The following is a 25,711-nucleotide window of genomic DNA, read 5'->3' on the forward strand; positions in this document are numbered from 1 at the left end:
TGTTCATGCATGTTTGTGTGTATAGGCACACAGGCACACACATATGTATGTATGTGTGGGGGCGGCACATTCGAATGTGTATCTGCGCATGTGGAGGCCTAAGGTTGATGTCAAGATACATCCTTAATTGTTCTTCCACCTTACTTATTAAGGCAATGTCTCTTACTACAACCCAGAGCTTGCCAATGTGACTGGGCTGGGGATTTCATGTACCTGCCTTCTAAGGCTGGAATTACATGTTGTCCACCATTCCCACCTGGCATTTTACATGGGTTTTTGAGGATCCAAACAATGGTCCTTTGCTTGCTCAGAAAGAACTTAACTACTAAGCCATCTCCCCAACCTTGGGGTTCCTATATTTGAAGTTAATACATTAATTTATCCAGATGTGCTTGATTTCTAAGGAATTATCCAAAGGAATGAATTCTTAGTGGTTAAACATTTAGAGACTGATTGGGAGGATATTATACTGGTCTGATAAAAATATAGCAGATACTTTTAGCACCTACCAATTTACGTGTACCATATCACCACCAAATGTGTTTGCAAGGCATTCTGTTTCCCTGGCATTCTGTGACCATTCTTCTCTCCTGCTAAATTCTATTTGTTCCTGTAGGTTTAGTTCAAATCCTACCCAGGATGCATCCCCAGAATTAATAACTCCATTCTCTCTTCTCTGTACCCTGGAAAAAATTAGTGAACAATATTTTGTAATAATGATTTAAAATGTGTTTCATAGCTGTCTGAACCTTTTGATATTCTTGTCACTGCTCTGTATCATCAGAGATGCCATTATTTTTGGTCTTAATTTCCCTCCTTCCTTCAGAGGACTGCGCTTGCCTCTCAGAATAAGAGATAAACTTGCTTTGCATAGATTTCACACTTAATAAGTAATTTTGATTCGCTAGCACCTTCCATTGAAATAGACTAAAGACCTTCGAAAAAATTAGCCTGCAGACGTCATAGTGCCGGATGAAGAAGGGTTAGAACCAGCTTGGCATCAAATTCAGAGCTGGAAGGGCCCTCATAACTCACAGTGTTCCATATCTTCATTGTGCCAGTGAGGTCACCAAGACCCAGAAGGGGAAGGCACTTGCTGAAGGTGACACAATTCATTCTTTTATTCACCCAATCATTTATTCATTCAGTAAATAGTCATTTCATTCCTATTCTGTGTCTTACATGGTACTGCATGCTGGGTGCTGGGTGCTGGGTGCTAGGGCTACAGTGCTAAGCAAGAGAGAGATAGGGTCTGCTCTCACAGAAAATACAGTGAATTAAAAGAGAACAGAAAGTAGATGTTTCTAACGCCGAAAGAGGGACATGAGGCTGGGATCTGTGTCACTGGTGGCCGAGGAGTACATGACTGAAGACATGCTACCCTGTAACCACATTTCTCGTCAGTGCCCAAGCTCCGTAGCCTTAATTTTACACAGCTTCCTCTAACCTCTTTTGATTGGGATCTTGATGGTCATTACAACACACTACCTTAGGAATTGTTGACGATACACCACTCTTGAGCATCCTGTACCTCTTCCTTTCTTCTACCAGCTGCAGCTCTCAGGAAGGAGCAAAGGCACTGAGCAAGCACACTGTGGCATAGGGACTCTGGGACTGTAGAAGAGGGAAGAGCAGGAGCCACCTGAGTTAGGGGAGCTCTCAGCTGTGAAGGGGTCACAAAATGAGATGAAGAGTGAATAGAGCAGACACAGAGGAAATATCTGTGTAAATGCTCAGAGGTATAACAGGTACAACTTGAGTTTGGAGGAGTGAGAAATGATTTCCCCTCCCCCTATGCTTACTGTGTTGTAGGTAAGAAACATAAATCCAGAGAAGAGGTTAGTTAAGTGGGTCATTATGGATATTTCCTCCTTTGGCCTTTCCACTGCAGAAAACTGTATACCTTAAGCTAAATTGGAGGATAGTTAGAGGTCATCTGGTCTATCCTTCTTCCTCATGTTACCCATGGTCCAGAGAAGAGGAGGTCTTTGGAAGAACCAGAGGGCTTAGGCTAGCACTTGGTGTTTTGAATGTCAGTAAGACCTTATCACCATCATGGTTTGCTGATGTTCCGCTTTAGCAGGCTGCCTTGGGGAACTCTGAAGAGAAAGGGACACTAAGTCATCAGAGGGTAGATTTGTTCTTTGTCTAATTGTTGGAACTTAAGCAAGAAAGGGTTAAATTTGGTTGACAATTTGAGGGTACAGTCCACCGTAGTAGGGAAATCCTTGTGGCAGAGGCTTGAGAAAGCTCGTCATATAGTGTCTGCAGTGGGGAGGCACATGACTGCTGGTGCTGGCCAGCTCCCTCCTTTTTTATTCACTCCAGGACTCCTAGTTGAAGGCATGGTGCTACCCACATTTAGAGTGCATCTTCTGCTTCGATTAACCTAATCTAGATAATTCTTAAAAGGTATGCTCAGAGGCCAACCCAATCTACATGATGCTTCTCAGATATGTCCGGAGGTTTATATCCTATATGATTCTAAATTCTGTCATGTTACAATATTAACCATCACATGAGTGTTTAGGATGGACACAAATGGTCATGAACAGAAAGTAGGACACTTCCAAGTTGACCAAGACCACATTCATGGTTACTCAAGTGCTTAAGTTGACTAGGGAGTGGTTAATGCACAGTTTTCCCAGTGGTATCTTCTAACCCTGTCCAGTAGGCTCTTCAATGGATGTTATTTGAACATTGGGCCTTCTTAGAAAAATTGTAGAGGATTTTCTTTATCTCCCTCCCATCTTCCTCCAGCCTACCTGTGGTTTTCTATATGTAGCAGAGGAGGCAACCACTCAGCTAACTGGCCTTCTGGAGTCTAGGCCTTTGAAACTTTGACCTTATTAATTAGAGAATCTCCTATCAGTATAAATATATTTTAGTCTGTCACTTTTAAATCAACATATTTGTAGAGGTAGGAGACTCTCTAATTAACAAGGTCAAAGTTCCTATGCTGCCACTCATTGGCTGTGTGATCTCTGTACATACAGGTATTAAGCCTGCCCAAGCCTCAGTTTATGAAAAAATGGCTTTGTGATGTCAGTGAGAGCTGAAGAATATGCATGTGGAAAGCATTTAGCCAACTAGCTGGATCACAGGAGCCAACAGAAACAATACCTGCTGTATATTAGGCTGTGCAAGGCATGCTAGGATATAATGTCTGGACTTCTACCTCAGAGTGTGTGGTCTTCTAGAGTGGAGATGACTATCTTTGAAGACGTGTTTCAAGCTGGGTGTTGATAAACCTAATTCTATCTATGGGGGATAGACCATGAAATGGCTTGCAACTAACTCATGATGGATTCAGATTCCTTATTAGAAAAGGTTTCCTTATAAGATGGTCAAGAGTTAGAACCAAGTTAGGTTGTAAAATGTTTAGATCTGGAGCATTATCAAAGCAGAGGATGTTTTACTTTGTTGCAAGGATAATACTGAGTAGCTGGTACAAACCCAATATTGGCTGGGTAGATTTGTTCTAGATAAATGGATGGATGGATGGATGAATTGTTCTAGTTTCCTTAATCACTGAGCCTTACGTGAAGAGAACAGATGCACTGAATGACTCTGAAAATTCCCCCTTAGTGATTTTTTCCACACTTCCATGCCCAAACTGTGTAGCACATCACCGATTCTAGATTGATAATGATTATATAAGAAAATAGATATTTAGGACCTTTGTGTTTCATCTGCAGGCCAAACCCATCACTACTGCATTAATGACATATGTTGTGAGTGCAAGTATCTCAAATACATCCATTCAAAACTTGGCTGATCCAGTGATTATCATTCTGAAGCATATTCAAGGAAACTGGGTAATATATCTATTTTCATCTGAGAACCAAACAGGACTCCTCTGTGGTTTTCCTGTTGAAAAAAAATGGCCAATTAGTATTCATTTCCAAGACTTCATGATGATTTTCTGACTCCAGGTAGCAGAAGTATGTTATAACTGGGTATTTCTAGAAACAATGCTGTATTCTCAAGGGGTCCTGAATAGTGGACATTCTAGCAAAACGGGAACTAAGACTAAGCAGACCTCTTGGTTGTAACAGTAAAATCCATCTAATTCCATTCATTTTTTGAGTGAGATAAGTGACAACTTCATTGAAAATGACATTTGTGTTCTTTGGTTTTCCATGAAGAACATTAAAACATGTATTAATTATCAAAGGTTTAAAATGATAATCATATGGAATAACATAAGGCATATATTACTAAATGATCAAATTGAGTCTTAGTAAAAGAATGAGTGACTGTTTCATTCTTTGATGTTAATATGTGTCCAGTGTGAAGCTTTAATAGCTTCCTTCATTCCCTATCTGAGACCATATGGCCTAACATATTTTCCACTAGTCTTAAAGAGAGGAGAAGGGAGAGTGGGAGAGGGAATTTAAAAACCAGATTGAAAACAAAACATGTTAGGTGGGTAAGATCTCTCAATTTCGACTGTAACTATGACTCTCAGATCATTCCTGGGAATTATTCCTTACCTCCAGTCTCTCAGAGATTGTAGTAGCTAGGGAAATTTTAGGAATCTTCAACAGGCTTAGTGAGGAGGCAACTCAACCATGTGTTCATAAAGGATGGTCACAGCTGTGAGTCCCCAATTCCAAAGGCTCATAAAGAACACCTACTGTATGTCAATCTCTCACTGGTTCTCTACAGCTTCTCTCTGGGCCTTGCACCAATTGGCAGATCCCAATGTTACTAGATGACACATGCTACGTTGCCATGCAGTGACATGCTGTTTTCTTACTTCTAAGCTGAGAGCTAGGTCGAGTTAATCTTAAAACCAAGCCATAAATGATCTCTCTTTCCATCTCTCTCCTCTCTCTCGCTCTGTGTGTGTGTGTGTGTGTGTGTGTGTGCGCGCGCGTGGGCTTGTGCTTACACGTGTGTACACTTGTGTCTCCACTGACTAAAAACCTTGAAAACACTTCTGTGTATTATTTCTGTGCAGTAACTCTCACAAGGAAAGCTATTTAGCTGTAATTCTCATATTTTGCAGAATTATGATCAAGTTTACTGTGCCTTTTGGGATTTTGACACTAACAGTAAGTATTTATGGAAGCAGACTTTGACCTGTTTGGTGGTTGAGGGAGAGGGCTTGTTGTGTAGCTGTTGTCTAATCAGACACCACAGAGCACTCTGCATGACCAAGATACTCTATATGAATTTTTAGGGCATGAAATTTAAGAAAATTCATTTTGGCAAGACACCTATTATAGAAATTATAAAAAAAACCCAACTTATGGGTAAGCAAGATTGGGAAAAATGCAATTAAGAACGTCCAGTGTCGAATAACTATGAACTATTTGAAGAGGGCTGGGGAGTGATCACCTGGCTCTTTAGGTGTATTTTCTTGCAATGATCATCACTATTTACTTTCTCTCCCTCTTTTATAACGATGGGTGAGTCCTTGGGTAGGCCCTATGCCCTCTAAGGGACCCAATCTTTTAATTATCCCATTGAGGAGATGAGACTTCTTCGTTAATACTGAAAAGCCTTTCTTGTTTGGATAACTGCACCTATGAAGGTACTGGGTGTGATTACTGCTGACTGGGTTTCTCTCAGGTTTGCTACCTCCACTGGAGTCCCTAGGGTTAATACCAAATCTCAGAGAATTCTCCTACACCACCAATCTCTCCTAGGAATGTCATGGCTGGTGGTGAGAAACGTTCTTCTACCTAGGGAGCTCTGCTTGGGTACTTTTCCCATCTAGAAATCTAAGTGAAAAGAGACATTCTCTTTCTATTCAGCTCCTCAGGGAACAGAACACTACCTCTTTCTGACAAGCAGAAACAACATGTCCTCCCCTGGCTCCCCCCAAATCTGTCATTAAAATGGTCCTATAAAGTGACAAGCTCTGTCCTCCACAGCTTCAATGAGTTGATCCCATTCCCAGGAGACCCTTTGCCCCTGGCTCTCTATGCTGCTCACACCTGGATACCTGTCCTGAGATAGGTCTTTTGGCACACTACCACCCTAAACAAGCTCTAGAAGCCAAGATCTACAAGGCTCTAATGAGCTGAAAGAATCTCTAGACCATGATCATGTGACCCCATTTAGTTTCTGGGTACAACTGGCTGAGTTGGCTAAGTGGCAGCCTATATTCCAAAGGTCTAGGTCCTTCGGAAACTTCTAGATCTGTCTATTTATTTTATTGGCTACTTACATAACACGTCACTCCAGCATGGTGGCAGGAACAGTTGCTCGTGATTAGAATCCACTTTAATCAGCAGAGGTATGATACAGAAACAGGAGAAGTGAGTGACAATGAAGTTAGACTATTTACAAAGCCCCCACCCCCCTGCACCTGTGACACACACGTCAATTTGGCCTATTAAATGTAATTTAATTTCGCTGTTCAGTTGTATCTCTATCTTGCTGTCTTAACAAACAATGCTAATTATAACACACGTTCGGATGGTTCATGTAATGAAAAATTAAACATTTCTGAGAAAAGTGAAATTGCTTTGAAATTCCCTTCTGTCCCCCGCAGATGGGCTAGGTGGATGGAATTCATCAGGCTGTAAAGTAAAGGAAACCAACGTAAATTACACAATCTGTCAGTGTAACCACCTCACCCACTTTGGAGTTTTAATGGTGAGTTGTCTCTTTATCACTCTTCGATGGAATTTTGACAACTTTTAGTAGGTTCAAGCTATTAATGTACATGTAAACTAAATAATGGAAAATGGTATACAAGCAAAAAAAGATGGCTCTCCTCCCATTGTGTTTTCTATAATAGAGAAAATTGAAACAGGTGTTCAGTTTTCTCTTTATAAAACTAAGGCCCATTCCTCACATTCTCCGTGACAGCTGAGAAGCTCTGTATAACATACAGTGTCAGTGTGTAGTCCAGGTTGGTCTGGAACTCATGATCTTCCTGGCATAACTTCCTTCCAAGTACTGGGTGAATAGGGATGCCCATCCACACCTGCCTTGAGTATGTTTTGCATTCCCTTTGAAATTTTTATTCAACATATTAAAAGCCAAATTGTGAAAATTTTGTTTGGCTCACTCCCAACTGGCTAGAGCTTTACAATGGACTTCAAAAGCCTCATGCTCATGTTCTAGCTCTAGTCAGCAATTACCTTTACAGTTGGGTTTGAGGTGTCTTACTTGCTTGGAACTTAGATCTTTCTTCTGAGGTTTGAATGACAGAAGGGAGAGTTTCTCTTATCTCAACACTATTGATATTGAGAACACATAATTCTATGGTGTGGAAAATAGTTCTGTGCATTATAAGATGGTCAGCAACATCCCAGGCCTCCACCTGGCTGATGTCACTAGCGCCTTCCTCAGTTGTGACAACCAAAAACTATTTCTAGGTGCCGGCAAATGTCCCAGCAGGGGGCATAGGTTCCTTCTAATTGAGACTTCCCAGAATAGATTAGTACTTCCTAGCTTTTATAAAAATGTCCTAACTTCTTGTGAGGCATAGAACCATAAGCATCTAATGAAAGCTATGGACTTTCTTCCCGAACCAGTGTACTTCTATATTCAAATAATTTTGCATGTCATTGCAGATCTTTGGTGGTCTTCAGATTAAGACATGACTGGACTATTACTGTACACAAAGGACCAGTTTACCTCTTAATTTTATAAAAGTTATTAAAGGTCTTAGGAAAAGGAACATCTCTTTTTTTTAATGTTCTGTGTAGTATTTTGGGGACACTCAGTTCAGATAATGATTCACTTTGCATCCCAAATTCAAATCCATTAGCTTGGTTATATTTTCAAGTGCTGAACATGTTAATGACAATGAAATCCGGGACTAAATGTTCTTTCAGTGTTGTTGATGGTTTTCCATGCTTTGTACACAGCAAGCTGTACTAGGCCTGGTCAAACTGTATGTGGTCTTATCATGTATCCATTCACATCATCTGACTGTATAAGAGCATAACAGAGTTGCTATATGTCCTGGGAATCACCTGTTTGTGAGCGCCAGAAGCATTTTCCTCGAAACTTGTTCTGGTAAATGTGTAAAGCATTACAATATTGTAATTCTAGGATTTGTCCAGGTCTACAGTGGATGCAGTGAATGAACGGATATTAGTGATTATAACATATACAGGATGTGGGATCTCCTCCATTTTCCTGGGGATTGCAATGGTGACATACATAGCTTTCCAGTAAGTTTATACAACGTAGCTCTGAGTAAGTTTAATTTGATCTGATGGATATATTGTCATTGAAATCTTGTTAAATTCATGAATATAATACAACAGAAAGAGGTTACATCATCAGATTATGAAGTGGGGAAAATAACTGTTACTGGAGTATTTTAAAAGTGAGAGATTTGTGATCGCGAGTAAAATCTCTCTCCCCTGATACAAGGACAGAGACGATAAAAGGAAAAAGTCTAAAATTTCATTAGAGACAAGAACCCTTTCATCAGATGAAAAAAAAAATTAAGATGGCGAAGGGCAACCAGAAATTGGGAGATGATATTTGGATATTTGCTGTGTGTGTGTGTGTGTGTGTGTGTGTGTGTGTGTGTGTGTGTGTGTATGTGTTTGTGTGTGTGTGTGTGTACACACACACACATTAAAAAACAAGAAAGAAAATTGAAAAGTGGACAAAAAAATTGAATGAATACTTCACAGAAAAGTTTGCCCATGGGCAGCCCTAATTTGAACCCAAATGATAAGTATATGATCATATGCTAAGTTTCTCAACATCACAACTCATCACAAAAATGCTAATTAAATCATAATTATTTTAAAAACTGACCTTGAGTTGACAGGGAGATGAGTTGGGGTAGTGTGGGAGGAGTGGGAGGGGGAAATGGAGGTAGACATGGTATTTCATTACTGAGCTATATGCAATTCTCAAGAATAAAAAAATTAAACAAGCAAAAATTTTCATTTTATTATCAATAAAACCCAGCCAACCAACCAAACAACTAAACATCTAAACCCCACAGTTACATGCCTGGGCACCCACCAGAATGACAAGTATCAACAGTAGAAAGTGTTCACAAGAAGATGAAGCCACAATAACTCCCATAGATTGCAACAACCGTTTATTACCCAGAGCTCCTCAGAGAGGCCTGGGGTCTTATGAGCCCCTAATGCACAACTCTTGTTGCTTTACTATCCAGATAAGATGTAGTAGTACTTAATTTGGAAGGGAGTCTGTCCTAACATTTGTTTTTTTTTTTTTGTTTTAAAGCAAACTTCGAAAAGATTATCCTTCCAAAATCCTGATCAACCTATGCACAGCATTACTGATGCTCAACCTAGCATTTCTGGTTAATTCCTGGATGGCATCTTTTCAGCAAGTGGGACTATGTATCACAGCTGCAGTGGCACTTCATTACTTTCTGCTGGTGTCTTTGACTTGGATGGGCCTGGAGGCAGTCCACATGTACTTTGCTCTAGTCAAAGTCTTCAATACATACATTCCAAATTATATCCTGAAATTTTGTCTAGCTGGTTGGGGTGAGTATTCTGCTATTGTGCTTGATGTCTCTTTTAAAATACTGTCTTTAAAAAAAAAATTAGCTTCACCTCATTCTATTTTTCTTTTTTCCTTCCTTCCTTCCTTCCTTCCTTCCTTCCTTCCTTCCTTCCTTCCTTCCTTCCTTCCTTCCTTCCTTCCCTCTTTCCTTCCATCCATTCTTCTTTTCTTCTTTCCTCTCTTCCTTCTGTCCTCTCTTTCTCCCTTTCTTTCTCTCTCTTTCTTTCTTTCTTTCTTTCTTTCTTTCTTTCTTTCTTTCTTTCTTTCTTTCTTTCTTTCTTTCTTTCTTTCTTTCTTTCTTTCCTCCTTATCCTTCTTCTTTTAGACAGTATGAGACTGGGTAATTTACAAAGAGAGAGATTCTAAGATCCAGCTGATGGTAAGTAAAAGGTCAAAGGCAGAACTTATCTTTTTATAAGGGACCCACTGCTGAAAAAATGTGAACTGATTTGTTGCAATAAAGCATTAATCTATTCCTGAAGGCAGGCCCTTTATCACTTAACCAACTATTGAAGATCTCATTTCTCAATACTGAGACAATGAAGATCAAGTTTTCACCATATGAACTTCGGAGGACCTGTTCAAAGTACAGCAGACACCATTTGGCGTGCTATTTTGGACCCATCTCTTACTAGTGTAGTTCAGGAATTAAGGATTGCATCACTGGAGTTTGGATGTGCATCTCTCTTCCTGCTTATGTGGTTCTATACATTCAACTTTAAAACCTTAAAGAGTTTGTACACAAATGTTTATTGAACACCTACACATGTGCTGTACTAAAGGCTAGATCCATAATAACAACATTGTGAGGTTTTAGTCTTCCCTTTACAGAAGTACCGACAATACTTACTGATGTAATAGTGAGTGGTCAGCTCTCCATTTTAGGTGCCAGCTGATATTCTAAGTGCTTTTCGTGCCCATATAGTCTTCACTGCATCTGTATAGAATGGATTCCATTATTATTCTCACTGAAGACACGAGGGGAGAGGGTTGTACTTGCTAAAACACACACCCAAGATATGAACCAGGCAGCCTCTCTCCGAAGTTTGAACTTTTAATACTGATGATCTTGCCATATTGCTTAAGACTTCAAATTGATAACATTGTGTCTAGACAGCCATGATTGGGCCCTTACCACCCCTTGTGACTGTCAAGACCACTGTTGTCCCTGGGAGAAGTGGGGAATGGAACTCAGTACGGATGCATCCTTCTCTCTCTCTCTTAACCAGTCATTGTCTGATCCACTCACAGATCTTTCCTCCTTCCTCTACTCCATGCCATACACGGTGACAGTTCCTACAGCTTGTTTGTCTCTTGAGGCATCTTATTTTATACTATTCCCTAAGATACAGGAGAAGGCAGAAAAGGCTAAAAATTGTACTCAAAGGCAGGAGAATCTTAAAAAGTGTCAAGTATAATCACAAGCTCAGGTTGAGCCAAGGCCAAGGTCTGGCTGACTAACCAGCTGAGAAAGATACAGTGAGGTACACTTCGATCCATCTGTTATTGACACAGTGAATGGTGGAGGAGCTAAAATTGCAGACCTCCACTTCTCACCCCAGGCTCTGAAAAGAATAACACCAAAGAGAAAGGGAACAGATGACATTGGACAAGTGGTAGGATTCTCCATGATTGAGGGGTCAGTTCTAAATGGGAGCTATGTGCTTTTCTACTCTACAGCTCCATTTTAGTTGGAGCAGAGTATAAAGCCCCACACCTCTGAAGACCCAGGAGGTGATAAGAAAGTGTCTGTGACAACTTCCCAGAGGAAAGAGGGAAAGTAGGGGATATCACCCCCAAGGCTCTTGTCTTCTCCCATTGGTGAACACCCTTAATACGTTCTGTCAAAATTGAGATAAGCTGAGATGCAAGCCTTTGCAGGCATGGCTTATGTGGATGCACACAAGGTCATGGGGGAGGGGTACTTCTAAGCTGCTGCAGGGAGTTTGGAAGCATTATAAAATCAACTGGAAAACAAATACTAGGATCTCTGTAGATTTAACAGTTGGTCTTCCTAAGCCAAAGCAATCTGTTATGAAGGTGCATGCCTTTAAATTTCTGTCCAAGAAAGTAGATTTACCCACATTTTAGAAAAACTGACAACCGAGTATGGTGCCTCACACCTGCCATCCCTGATTCAAAGCCATCCTAGGCTACATACTGAACTCTAGTTCAGCTGGGTCTCCAGCATGGTATTTTGCCTCAGAAATCCAAACCCCAAACAAACAAAAACCAACAGAACAAGTAATAGGATATTTGAAAGATTTTTTTTATTATATTTACTTATTTTATGTGTGGGTACATGGAGGTCAGGTGACAATTCGAGGGAATTTATTTTTTCCTCCCACCATGTGGGTCCTCAGGATTAAATTCAGGCTTGGAAGCAAGTGCCTTAACCTGCTGAGCTTTCTTGCCAGTCCCAGTGGGGATAATTTTTTTAAAAAAAATTATGAACATGCAAACTTGAGTACTTCTACATAATTTAATCATAAATATGAGGCCTCCTTTCAGACTTGTCTTACAGCTTCTGGGGGATATTTTTTTTAAGCTAGCATAGAAAGTAATGGGCTTCATTGTGGTATTTTCATACTACATGTATTATACTTTATTATTAGTCATCCTCCTCTCCCTCCAGTAGTCCCCTCCCATCCTCCCTGCTCTCCTCTTGTTGGTCCTCTTCTTCCCACCAATAGATCCCTTTCTTCTTTCACATCCATGAAAAAAAAATATGTGCATGAGGGTAGGCACTCTGCCAGGTGTGGGCTAGCTGCGTTGGAAAGGATTAATCTGTTTATCATAGTTGGGGCAATGGAGGATTTTTCAAGATGCTTGGCACTGTGAGGAATGGAATAGCTTTGCAGAGTATTTTACAATCCCCCTACAGGGTGTGTGGGTGTATGTGCTCCCATTAGGAGAAATGCAAGCTTAGAAATAAAAAAAAAATCAGTTCAGTTTTGCAACTGTACATGAAATTGAATTTGTATAGCCCATGCCCATACTCCCATCACGTTTGACCATTTTAACTGAGCTGATTGCTTTATTATAGTGTGGCTGAATTGAGCGGCTGTTAACTGGTCGATCTAGTCAAAATGTCAAACTAGTAACGAGTGTGGAAACGGCTTGCCTGTCAAAAAAGTAATGAAGGCTGCAGCTGATGTCTGTGCCCTTCCTCCAAGGTGACCTAGACAAAGACATAGTGGGAACAAAGGGGTAGAATTGAAAAGCAGGAAAAAAATGGTGGCCCATCATCTGAGAAGAAATGCGTGGTGTAGGCTTGTATTCTGATGAACTAGATGCTTCTATTGCCGAACTGATTTTTTTGGCACTTGGGCCTTTTTAATAAGTATTAAATGTCACTTTGGAGCCACTGGCACACTGCTTAGTTTAGTAGATTGGAAAACTCCTAGAAAAATTTAACTTGGAAGAATTCATAAACATTTTGCAAATAATGGTATTTTGATGTCCACACATCTGTAGCTCATTTAAGCAGTGTCTTAACGTGTCAGCCCCCACAGCTGTTTGATTAGGATCCTTCCCCTCAGATTGAACAGGTTCTTTTGCCTTGCTTGCCCACTCTAGGAATCCCAGCAATCACAGTGGCCATTATACTCAGCATAAGAAAAGACCTGTATGGAACTCTGAGCCCAACAACTCCGTTGTAAGTACCAATATCTCTTGCTCTCAGGCAGTAGGTGTTCTAGGCAAGGTGGGATGCTCCTGCTCAGGGACTTAGTCTTAGCACTGTCTTCATGGAAGATTCAATGTCAGCCTTTTTGATAGAACACCGCTATGCTCACTTGTGGAATGAGCAGGCGTTTGGATTCTGTATGACCACGGCCAAATCATTCTGCCTTTTAGATGCATTTCTTCTGGAAAATGGGGCTAATGTAATTTGCTCTCAGTGTCACGTGCAAGTTAAAATGACATTGCTTATATAAAGTTCTTGACCTGTTGCTTGATCCGTGGCAAATGCTATGGAACTGCCAGTCCTTTTTGGTTGCAAAAACTCACAGACCACACGAAGGATTTAGTGGCTAGTCTACAGAAATACTGAGATGGAGTTAGAAAACATGTTCTGTCTTTTAGCAACAAAGGTCTTCCCAGAAGGAGACTGACAATCTTCCCATTGTAAACTGCCAGATTTATTGTTCTCTATTTGTTTTTTGTTTTTCTCTCTCTGTTTTAAAAATTTGATGTATAAGCCCATCTCTTTGACTCTCAACTACAGTCACAAGAATAGCCTTTTATTCCACTCCATCTCTTTGGAGCCTTATTTGGACCTACACAACCCTTCAGGCTACACAATCTTTTTATTTAATTTCCCCATATCCATTCCTTTTACCACGGCTTCTCAAAATCACGGCCACTATAGATTTCTTGTCCCGTTGTGCTGGGATCAAGTGTAGGAGGTCCTGTATCTAGCACTCCTCTGTCTTTCATATTGAAATGGCAGTTGCAGAGGGTCAAAATTACACTGCCCTCTGCAGCAGATGCTTTCTAATTAAAATGCCTAGTTCTCTCTTATTTCCCTCTCTTTTCTCTCTCCTTCCTTGTCTCCAGCTCTGTCCTCCCTCTTTGCCTGTTTCGTGACTTAAAAGGTCCCCAGTATCTGTCTTGTAGTGATTCTTCTTCAAAGATCAAAAGCAAAAACAAAACCAGAACAAAATCAACTCCGCACTCCCCACCCCCAAAGAGCCTTTTCATATGTGATTTGTTAGTAAGAGGCAGATGGCTCTAAGAGGTTTGTTTTGTAAATAATTATACTTTGAAAGGTAATTCACTACAGGGTACAAAATACAGATTGTACAAAAGGGTGCAGGCTGAGAACTAAGCCTCTTCCCAACGCCCAGCTATAAAGTTTCCCTCCTTTCAGGTAACTCCTATCACCAGTAGTCAAACATGTGGCCATTTCCTTGCACACAATTTTTGGCTTATTTATTTTATTATCCCTTTTTATGTTTTGGATTGTGTCTTGCTGTACGTCCCAGGATGTCCTAGAGCTTGGTGGGTAGCTCAGGCTGACTACAAGCTCAGCAGTGCTCCTGCCTCAGCCTCCCAAATTGCTGATTTTACAAGCCTGAGCCACGACATCCAGACAGTTATTTTATTTTTGACACATTATTGTATTTATTTGTGGAGCACAGCAAAAACATTTGAATACAGATTTATATCATATCATGGTCAAATCAAGATAAGGAACATATCCATTATCTCAAATATTTATTATTTGTTTGGGTGTCAACATTCAAATTCCTTTCTTCTCAGTAATCTGAAATATACCACACAGTATTGTTTACTGTCATCTCCACACTGTGCAGTAGAACACAGGGGCAAATCCCTCTGCTGGAGCTTTGTGCCTCCTCTCCCTAGGCTCTGATGACTGCTAATCTGCTCTCCCATTCTATGTGATCAACTTTAACAATTCTTTTAGATCTATTTATTTTATGTGTGTGAGTGTTCCACCTGCATGTATGTATGTGAACCATGCGCATTTCTGGTGCACAGAGAGTCAGAAAAGACATCCAGTTTCCTAGAGTTTGAGTTTTAGATGGTTGTTAGCCACTGTGTGTATGTGCTAGGAATCAAACCCAGGTCCTCTCCGAGAGCAACAAGTGCTTTTAACTTGAGCCATCTTTCTAGCCCCATGATCCACTTTTTGTGTGAGTGCCCTCTCACACACTTATGTGTATGTTGCTTTGTACACTGATATTTTCACTTGGAGATGATTCTGTATCCTGAAATACAGTGCTGACTCATCTTGAGAGTTTTCTGGAGTTTGTTTGAGGCTGCAGAGGATAGAATGAGAATCCTAAATACGAGACTGTATTAGGGAAATTAAATGTTTTCCCCTCACCCTCCTAAATCACACACACACACACACACACACACACACACACACACACACACACACACACACACACACACACAGTGACATGTGCCAGTATGGACAACATGTCCCAAAGGAATTTTTCTGCATTCAGAAAGAGATTCCAGCTAATTAGACACACAGTTGACTTAGTCAAGCTTGTCTGCCTTCAAAACTCAGAAGCAATGCGTCTCCTAGTTAGAATTGTTGTTCAATGAAGCATCTGCTCACAGGAACCACTATACATCTCTTCTTTAATAGAAACCGTAGAAGCATTAAGCTATCCAGTAGCCACTGCTGCCTTTTGTGGTCCAAATGCATCATATTTTAAAGCAGTACAACGAGAGCTGTCTTCTTTTTGTTGCATTTTCATTAACTCTGATCATCTCATCATTGTTTGATATCGCATTCAGGAATATTCTTGCTTGCTCATGTCCTTTTATTATGATATTTATCATGCAAAGCAGAATTCATCTTGCAAATAAAAGCTCTGGTTTAAGGTGTGTGCAGGGTGGGGAGGAGAGCTCCTTTGGGGAAAAATACATCATTTGTTTTTCTCTTGTTGAAGAAGAATATAATTTCTCAGAGAAATTTACTGAGGTTTCTGTATATGTGCCCTGTAGGAGTCTAGCCTGCATTGGAAGGTACCCAAAAGTAGGGCTCAGGAGAATAGGGTTTAAGCCCAGCTCTGCCTCCAGGGGGCATGAGTGAACACCATTGTCTTGCTTCATCTCTCTAGGTCTAGATGTCCTAAGAACCACTGAAACTGACCAGGTGACCTTAGAGTGCCCAGAAAATAGTAGTATATGTTTATGCCTCACAAGAGTCTTCTCTTCTTTGTTCCACACAGTTGTTGGATTAAAGATGATCGTATCTTTTACATCTCGGTGGTGGCTTATTTTTGCCTCATATTTCTCATGAATCTCTCCATGTTCTGCATTGTTCTCGTTCAATTGACTTCGGTGAAATCCCAAAGCCAGAAGACCCGGAAGAAGATGATCCTGAATGACCTCAAAGGCACAATCAGCCTGACATTCTTACTTGGCCTCACTTGGGGGTTTGCCTTTTTTGCCTGGGGACCTGTGAGGATCTTTTTCATGTATCTTTTTGCCATTTGTAATACTTTGCAAGGTAACTGCTGCATGTTGGCCCTATCTGTGGCTAGCTAGAAAGCTTTGTTGTTTTGGAAAATAATCCCACCAATCAGAATTTAAAGGAGGAAAAATATATACATCAGGAGATCCCTGCTCTCAACGGGTCAACAAGTGGTCTTTGGAAATACTACTTAGATGTTAGCCTTCGTTGAGTGAATCTGCAGCTCTCTCTCTCTTACTCAGGGGTGGAGGGAGGATTAAATAAGCTAGCACAATTCTTTCTAGTTGGTAATGTCTGCATCAAACACTGACTGGCAAGATTTTGTGCAGTACTCATCAAATCAACACAGTTTGCTGATATACAGATTCATGCTTGTGTTTAAATTTTGAAGTGCATGGTCTAGTTGAATATACCAATTACTAGATAGTAGAGACATTAAACTTATAACTCTACAGGCTCCAATTGAATCATATATCTTAATAAACCCTCAGGCTAGAAAGTTGCAGAGTCCCACAGAAATGAAGCTAAAATTCAGAGTCTAGGACCAAAGTTCTGAGTAGAATATGTGAAAATATAAACCATGCTGTTTTCTTCTGTTCTCTCTCTCTCTCTCTCTCTCTCTCTCTCTCTCTCTCTCTCTCTCTCTCTCTCTCTCCGATATGCGCATGTGGGGGTTCATGGGCACACTTACAGGCTGATCTCTTCTAGCACTCATTCCTTATTCCTTTGAAACTTGAAGCTAGGCTGTCAGCCAGAAAACTCCAGCAATCCCCCTACTTCCACCCTGCATAGCACGGAGGTTGCAGGTGTATGTGCCATTCTAGCTTTTAATATGAGTGCTAAGGATTTGAAAACAGACCTTCATGCTTATACAGCCAGTACTCTTACCTGCTGAGCCATCTCCCCAGCCCCTTATGTGCCGTCTTATTGCATCTGGCAGTAGAGATGAACTTCTTAGGAACTCTTGATGTATGCTTACTCAGTGCCTTTCGTGGCTGCTGATACTTGATTGTGACTGAGGTAATGGCTCCACGCTGGACCAAGCCACCTGGCTCAGACTGAGGTGCTCTGATTTGATATTTTAGCATGTCACAAGAGCTAACTAACCTTGGTAGAGGGTGCCTGTAGAAGTGGATTAAGATCCTGTGCAGGCTCCCTTCTCAGTGCTAACTCCAGGATGCTCTCTGGCTAACTAATCTGAGTAGAAATTTGTCCTGAGTATTAAAAGTGGGGTTGAAGGAAAACTAGAAAGCTGGTTAAAACTTGAAAAGGAAGGAGGTAATTTTGAAACAGCCAGTGCTCCATCCCTTGGCAGAGGGAAAACTGGTATGTAGAATTTATTGAAGTGTTCTCTTAAAGATGAAAGCGAGAGTCTTATAGAACCAATTTGAACAAAGGCATGCTGTCTGTCTGTCAGACACACTCTCTGTCAATCAAGTGCTCCTAGTCAATATAGATGGGGCCATTGTCTAGCAAGGGTGTTTTCAGAACCTTGAGTTTCAAAGTCAAGTTATACATACACACACACACACACACACACACACACACACACACACACACACACGCGCGCGCGCGCGCGCGCGCTCTGTAATGAGACATTTGAACAAATTAGCAATTTATATGACAGGTGGTCAGTTTGCAACCATGACTGAAAGGTGGATGCCCTGTGGGTCAGGTGAGAGAAAAATTTCACCTATGATGAGCCATTTGTGAAGGAGAGGGTACACACATAGAAATGCTGACGGCAAAAAACAAACAAAACAAACCAGCAAACAACCAACCTGGCATCTCCCCTCATGCCCACCTTATAGTGAATAAGCAGATTGATGTGCTGTGGGAAAGACAGGGAAGCTGCCAGGAGGAGAGAGAGAGCTGGCAGCTCATCCTCATCGGAATTCACAGAATAACCTTTAAGTAGGAGAACTCACAAAACCGCATGCAGGAGATCAGAGCAGCAAGAGGTGCTCAGTGTCACTGTTGTCTCTTGTTCATGCTGCAGCTAGAGGCACTGAGGCTGAGGCTGAGGCTGAGGCTTGCTCTCCTCAGGTTGCTGCACTGCCTTCCAGGTGACTGTTGCGCAGAAAGAGACAACACGACTGAATTTCATCACTGCACTTGTTTGGTTCTACATAGTGCTAAGGCCCTTGGGAGAGTTAGTGAGACATGCCTCCAGATTGCCGCCTCCCACCTGGAATCAGGGAGTCTCAGGGCTGGGACCAGGGAACCAGGATCTTGCCAATCCAACCCTCCATCAAGTGACAGAAAATCACTTGACTCTTCCTGCAACTTCCCAGGGACTGAAAGCTCGCCATTCCATGAAGCAGTGCGTTTAGCTTCTGATCCTCTCCGACTCTTCTCCTAGTCTTCTTCCTTGGATGAGTGCAATGGTTAAGACCTTGGGCTCTATAGTCAGACAGCCCCTGCGCAGTGCTGATGTTGCCAACTCAAGGCAAGCTCTGTGACCTAGGCAAGCTTTATTAAGCATCGTGGAGTCCCAAGGCTCTCACCTCTAATCATGTGGATAACAACACAATGCCTGCCACAGTGTCACTGCTTAGTAAACACTAGCTGTTGATTTGTTAGTACATGACTATTCTGGAGCCTCCTCCCACCACCTCTAGTCCCGTCCTGGCAATCCTACAGAACAAGCCTAATTTGTCTTTATGACAGCCCTATCAGATCTGTGACTAATGCTATCACTTACCCCAAGTATTTACTTATCTAGATACAAAACCCCAGCCTTTTCTCATGTCCATCATCATGCTAGTTGGCCCTATTTTTGAATACTTCTGTTTGTCAGCATCCTTTTAAAACAAAGCCCTTCCTCTGAACTTAATTGGTGGGAGGTATCGTCAAACTAACGTAAATTTCAGCAGATTATCACTTGCCTCAATCCAAGATTCTTGACTTTGTGCTGGACCTCAGGGAACAGACCTGTAATCACAACTACTTTGGAGGATGAGGCAGGAGAATTGCAAGTTCAAGCCCTTTTCTGGGCTACAGAGCAAGGGATTTAAGACCATCCTTGGGACTTAGTGAGATCTTGCTCCAAAATAAAAGTTTAAAAAATGAGGGCTGGGGATATAGTTCAGTGGTAGAGCATTTTCCGAGCATGTATAAGGACCTATGTTCAATCTCTAGTACTTAGCAAAAAGAAATTTACTTCCACTAAGGTAGTAGTTGATATAAGTTTGAAGTTATTTACCCTTTTGACTTGTGCTCAGTTTGCAATGAGCGATAGGAATAATTTACCTGTAGGACAATTTTCCGGTGTAGAGAAGCAAGTTGGACTCTTTATAGAGAACAAAGATTTCCAACAGCACTTGAGCCAAAAATATATTTTGAGGTCCAAACAAGTATATAGTTATATTGCTGAGGCTATAGATGACAATGGGAATTTATGTGTCAATGCCTAGAAGTTCAAGTCAACAACTGTCTATTGAGCTGCCACACATAGGGCTGGAGGCAAAGGGAAAGGTGATATGAAGATGAAAATGAGACAGAAGCCAGACCTTCAAAAACGTGACAGCTGGAAGATAAGATGGACAATATGCAGAGAATTATGTGGCTAAGTAGGGCACATATTATGAGAGGCAAAGTATTATGGCAGTTCAGAAATGGGAAGGGTACTTTCAGGTTGAGGTATCTGCAAGGGCTTTGTGGATAATGATTTTAGGCATGGACCATAAATAAAAGTCAGAGTACTGACAAGAATTACTCCTGCCAATTCTACCCCCGTCTTGAGGAAATCCAATTATCCCTCCAGGGAATTTTCAGTTAGGATCATCTTAAGTCCTACTTTCATTTCCCCAGGAGTTACTTTACAAGATGGAGATGAAAAATGTCTCACATTACCAACTGAGATCTCCAGCACTTCTCTCACTTGCTGAACAAAGTCAGAGCTGGACATGCTTTGCACATGCTTCAGTTATGCCAAAGATCATGTGCTTCAGATATTTATGGGTGTGTAACAACCTATCCTCCAAATTCAGAAGCTTAACACTATGTACATTTCTAATCTTATACAATGTCTGAGGGTCAGAAATTTCAGGCCTTGTCCAGGGATGAGGAGAATGAGAAAACTCAGTCACAAAGCTGGGACTCACCATGTAGGCATCTGCATAGGAATGCCAAGATGTTGTCAAGACAAGATGCTTGATTTCTTGAAGAGGGAGTGGATGCAGGGGGATGTCTTTTGTAGCTTAGTGAAGTGACACACCACAACTTCTGCCACATGTCATTGGTATGTGAGAGGATGCTGCATGTCAAGGATGTGAATGTCAGTACGTGAAGATGGGGAACATTGAGTGCTCTCTCCAAGTCTGAGTATCCTAGTAGCCCTTATGTCTTGCACTCTAGAGTAGATGGCAGACTAGGGGGAAAACAGTGGTGATTGTGAAGTCTTAATACTGACTTTGTGCTATTGCTGCCTTTGGGGAGGTCTTAAAAATATCAGAAAGACAGTGCTCCTGAGCTTGATTGGAAGCAGCATTGATGGTGACAAGAAAAGGCCTGAGTCAGTGGATTGGTGCTAACTTGTGAAAGAAAGTACAAAAACTGATCTTGTTCTCCTGGCTTAGGGTTCCTCATCTTTGTGTTTTACTGTGTGATGAAGGAGAGTGTGCGGGAGCAGTGGCAAAGGCATCTCCATTGCAGGTGGTTTCGGCTAGATAACTTTTCAGGTAAGATGTCAACTTGGGTGAGATCTTAAACCGTACATGTTTTATAGAATTGATCATATTAATTTGTCTCCTAACAAATTCATATGACAAGACTACCAAAATAGAAGCTGCTTCCATGGCATGAAAATGAATTTGTGCTTTTATGCTAAGATGAAGGAAGTCAAGGGAAGACTGTGACTTGGGCCATATTTTAACCTGGTAGAGCTCTTGTTTGGGCCCAGATTGCTTGGGTTGCTTGTCATATGTTCTGTGATTCAGTTAGATGAATGGTGACTGAGTACTTAATGTGTTTCAGGAACTGGGTCAGAGGGCCTTCTGGCCGGTAGCCAGCAGTAGGTTGATTGGCTGTGAGCAGCAAGTGGAGTGAACATGTCAGCATTTCTAAGATGCCTCACAAGTGAGCTGCCTGGGTGGCTCTTCTGATGGGGCTCTCTGCCAAGTGGGAGATACAGTAGCCTCTAATGTTGCCTCTCAACATTGGCACTTCCCCTGAGGACATCTCCAGTGCAGGCTAACTGCTGTTCTATTATCAAATGATCTCTTTAATTTTGGCAGCTTGTCTCAGTCTCCATTCAAAGCCCAGGCTGCTTCCTTTAGGGAGGCAACATTTGTGCTCTAGGAGTCTACAAGTGTCACCCAGGGATCTTTTCCACTGGGTATATCAGTGACCTTCAAGTCCTTATGCTTTAGGGAAAGCAGACATCCTTGGTAAGTGCATCGGCTTTTCATGTATCCACACCACTGTACAAATGTACTTCTCATAATTTCATAGAAAAGCCAACTCCAAGAATGAACAAACATTGAGCATTTGACTTCTTGGACTTCATATTTTAATGGTATTATTGAAGGCAGTATAATTTCTAGACCACAGTCTCACCCATTTTAAGTGTAGAATTTGATGAATTTTACATTTAACTTTTTTTCTGGTGTCATTTCAGATGGGAACAACAGGTTTGGGATAAATGTTAGGTATAAACAGAAGAAATTGAAGAAAACCTATGAGTCCAAATTATTGACACCATCGCTCAAGTCAACAATAACCAATTCCACTTTCAAATCTATGGGATCCGTGCCCAGCACTCCTTCAGAAATAAACTTTCCAAATGGTAAAGCACAAGGCACTTTGTTTGTATTTGTGTTCCAGAGATACTCAATAACATGAGACTATATGTTAAGTCTTAGATAATACCTTTTCCTCAAAGCAAGTACATAATTAATATATAATGTAACATAATACTATATTGTATAATATTACATGTGATATGATATATAATATAATTAATATAATATGATACATATTCAGGTAAGCACTAAATCTAATCTCTCTCTATATATGTATTGCTTTTCTATAGATATATGGAGCTCATTTTGTATATATCTATATTCTATATTATATGTCTATATTCTATACCTTTAGAATATATCTATATTCTATGGATATATTTGGACTCATTCTTAGCTGAGAAAGTATGTATAGACTGATGGGCTGTTAGACTAATGGGAAGAGAGGAGACAAAAAGTTTAAAAACTTCAAAGGCTCTTTTTTAATGATTTATTTATTTTTATTTTGTGTGCCTTGGTGTGTTGCCTACATATATATCTATGTAAGGGTGTCAGATCTCCTGGAACTGGAGTTATAGACAGTTGTGAGCTGCCATGTGGGTGCTGGGAATTGAACCCAGGTCATCTCGAAGAAGCAGTCAGTGCTCTTAACCACTGAGCCATCTCTCCAGCCTGTCAAAGGGTCTTAAAAATAATTGTCAGAGACTATTGAAATCAGAAAGAACCTTAGACATAGTCTAGATCAAATTTCTCATTTTACTCAAAGGGAATCTTAATCATGGTAAAGAAAAATGCCTATGGACAATCACTAAGATCATAGCTACTGCCTCTTACCATTAATACTTCTTGAGTTACTACCACAGGAATCTCTGCTTCTTGGTGGAGACAGATATTGACCTGAGGATGGGATATTAGGAGAGAAATTACAGGAAAGGGATGGGTCTACAAGTTAAGAATGGAAAGCCTTCTTGAAATAAAGAAAAATAGTAAAAGTAAAGTAAAAAGGATCAAGAACTTTTGAAAACTGTAAGTTAAAATCTGAATGCAGTAGCACATGCCTATAATTCCAGCCCTCAGGAGGCTTACAAGAAAGGTTTCCCAGATTTGAGACCAGCCTGGGCTGCATAATGGGACCCTATCTCAAAAACCTAAAGAAGAAAAAAAGAAAGAAAGAAAGAAAGAAAGAAAGAAAGAAAGAAAGAAAGAAAGAAAGAAAGAAAGACAGGAAGGAAGGAAGGAAGAAAGAAAGAAAGAAAGAAAGAAAGAAAGAAAGAAAGAAAGAAAGAAAGAAAGAAAGAAAGAAAGATCCTCAAGTTGACACTGGGCTGACTGCATTCTGTTTTCCTTGGATCATGATGCAATAGCCTGTGTTTGCTTTTCTTAAAGCCCAAACTAAGCTTCCACTTCACACATACACAGATTAGCTTGATAGCCTGACTGTGGTCACCCTGTCACTTTCACAGTGCTAATGGCAGAATTCCCTCTCTCACTTTTAGATTTTATTACATTGACTTCAAAAAAATCATTCTATTTTCCAGGCCTATAACTGATTTGGAAACTACATGGTGTGTTAAAAAGTCTTTGGCTCAAGATCAGGTTGTGTCCTGAACTTTGTGACCTGCTTAGAGATGTATTCTTTCTATCCTTAATATGCATAACTCTACAAGCTAGCTGCAAGTCTGAGTGAGCAGACAAGGCTGGTTGAATCACACTACATAGTCTTAGTCTCCACTGTTGTATGGGAAAGTTAGTGGTACCCATGGAAACAATCTTTCACTAGCCACTGGTTCCCATCACAGTCTGACCAGCTAAATACTATTTATTGCTCTTCTTGGAAGCCCTGGATTGTCATAGTATAAAGAATGCGTGACTTGTGGAATCTCCTTAGTAACTAATAGTTGGGGATGATTGGGAAATGTCAGTTTTGCAAAAGGGTATCCCTACTGTCCCAAGGATATTTTAATTCATTAGCAATAATGTATCCCAAATGTACATTTATTTTTCTTCAGAGGAAACAGTAGCAAATACGTGTTGGAAAATCTTAACACTCCCTTATACCAAGCAACAGTCCTGGCGAATCAAGAGGCCTAAGGCCTGTTTCAAAGTACTCACAGATTGTGGCTATAACTCTGCCTGCAGAGCAGGAAACAGCCACAGGTTCTAAAACTCAAATCCAGATACTGCCATCAAACTTGTGGCAAGCACAATTTCATCTACTAATCACAGTCCTGCCAGGTGCTTTCAAACTTTCAGAACAGTTCTATCAAATCTATAGGGAATATAGCTGTGTTCTTCAGAACTTCTCCAAGCTTTGGTGAAGAATGGTCTTCTCTAGGTTTAAGATGAAAGTCAGTTATACTAACTTTACTTTGCAATGTAGGAAGTGCATAGGTACCTGCTGCCTAGTCGGTGCTGTCAGAATGAATTCATCTCCCCTACAATTATGTTAGCAGTCTATTTTTCACAACCTTCACTTTTCTACTTATTCACGGCATCATTCTATGATATTTTCATATCTATCTTCCTTGTGCAAAATCCTTCATGAGCCTGCCTTAAATGTTCTTTGTTTTCATGCAGGTGACTTCGATGATTGTTCCCATACATCCTCTTCCTTGGGTTGTGAAGCTGCACCGACTTTTATAAGAAGAGCATTGCCTGCAGAAATCAAAACAAATTCCATTCAGAAACAAAGATCATTTTCAATAAATGTCAGCAGAGATGCTCACCTGATTCCCAGTCCTGGATTGGGGGAAATGTTCAATTTGTGAAGCAAATCTGCCCCTACCTTGTATTCTATAATTGCTTTGGGAGAGGCAGAATGAAATTTTATTTAGTAAATAGTAAGCTTGGAATAATTCTCTTCTTCATTGTTATTTGTTATTTTTTAAAAACCTTCTTATTAAATGCTTTCTGCTAGGTAGAAAGAAGACAATGAAGAAAAGACAATCCTTTTATTTATTTGTTTTTATGAGTATGAGTCTGTGCCTATGTGAATGGATCTGTGTCACAGGCATACAGGAGCCCTTAGAGACCAGAAAATGGCTTCCAATCCATTGCCATTGGAGTTACAGGTGGTTGTGAGCTACCTTGTGGGCGGCTGTTATCGAACCTGGGTCCTTTGCAGGAGCAGTAAATACTGCTCTTGACTGATGAGCCACCTCTCCAGCACCAGTGGGTTTTTTTTCTCATTTTTAAAGAGGAGCTTGAAGCCCATGTGTGATACATTAAGGGAGAAATATCCATAACATTGGGGATTTTGTTTCAAAAGTGGTGTGTGTATGTTCTAAAACAAACAAACAAGGCCAAGGTCTTTATTGCTCTGTCCCGAGAGGCAAACAATTCCAGGTGACCAAAGTGTCAGGATCCTTAGCTGCCTTGATAGCCACAGAAGAAGCAGATAGGAAAGCTATGAGGTCAGAACTGAAGAAAACATCCCTGCCTTGTTTGCCTGTCATAAAAAAAAAAGAAACCTAAAATCTCCAGCATTCAAGGCTTCCTTTTGATTGACATCCCTTATTTAAACATGTTCTGA

The 25,711-nt window shown here is 40.7% G+C and overlaps 1 protein-coding gene across 1 annotated transcript in view; it reads left to right on the forward strand.

The window, feature by feature from the left end:
- Adgrg4 (adhesion G protein-coupled receptor G4) overlaps nucleotides 1-24,947 on the forward strand; it is a 109,860-nt gene extending 84,913 nt beyond the window's left edge. Inside the window, exons 14-23 of the mRNA XM_052747287.1 lie at nucleotides 3,699-3,818; nucleotides 5,015-5,060; nucleotides 6,509-6,612; nucleotides 8,023-8,144; nucleotides 9,187-9,455; nucleotides 13,054-13,132; nucleotides 16,191-16,471; nucleotides 21,016-21,124; nucleotides 22,069-22,223; nucleotides 24,757-24,947. Coding sequence (XP_052603247.1) covers nucleotides 3,699-3,818; nucleotides 5,015-5,060; nucleotides 6,509-6,612; nucleotides 8,023-8,144; nucleotides 9,187-9,455; nucleotides 13,054-13,132; nucleotides 16,191-16,471; nucleotides 21,016-21,124; nucleotides 22,069-22,223; nucleotides 24,757-24,947 — 1,476 coding nt within the window. The remainder of the gene's footprint in view (nucleotides 1-3,698; nucleotides 3,819-5,014; nucleotides 5,061-6,508; nucleotides 6,613-8,022; nucleotides 8,145-9,186; nucleotides 9,456-13,053; nucleotides 13,133-16,190; nucleotides 16,472-21,015; nucleotides 21,125-22,068; nucleotides 22,224-24,756) is intronic.
- Nucleotides 24,948-25,711: the final 764 nt, after the last annotated feature.

Source organism: Peromyscus californicus, unplaced genomic scaffold (assembly GCF_007827085.1).
Source record: "Peromyscus californicus insignis strain IS unplaced genomic scaffold, ASM782708v3 Scaffold_10__1_contigs__length_136768540, whole genome shotgun sequence".
NCBI lineage: Eukaryota > Metazoa > Chordata > Mammalia > Rodentia > Cricetidae > Peromyscus > Peromyscus californicus.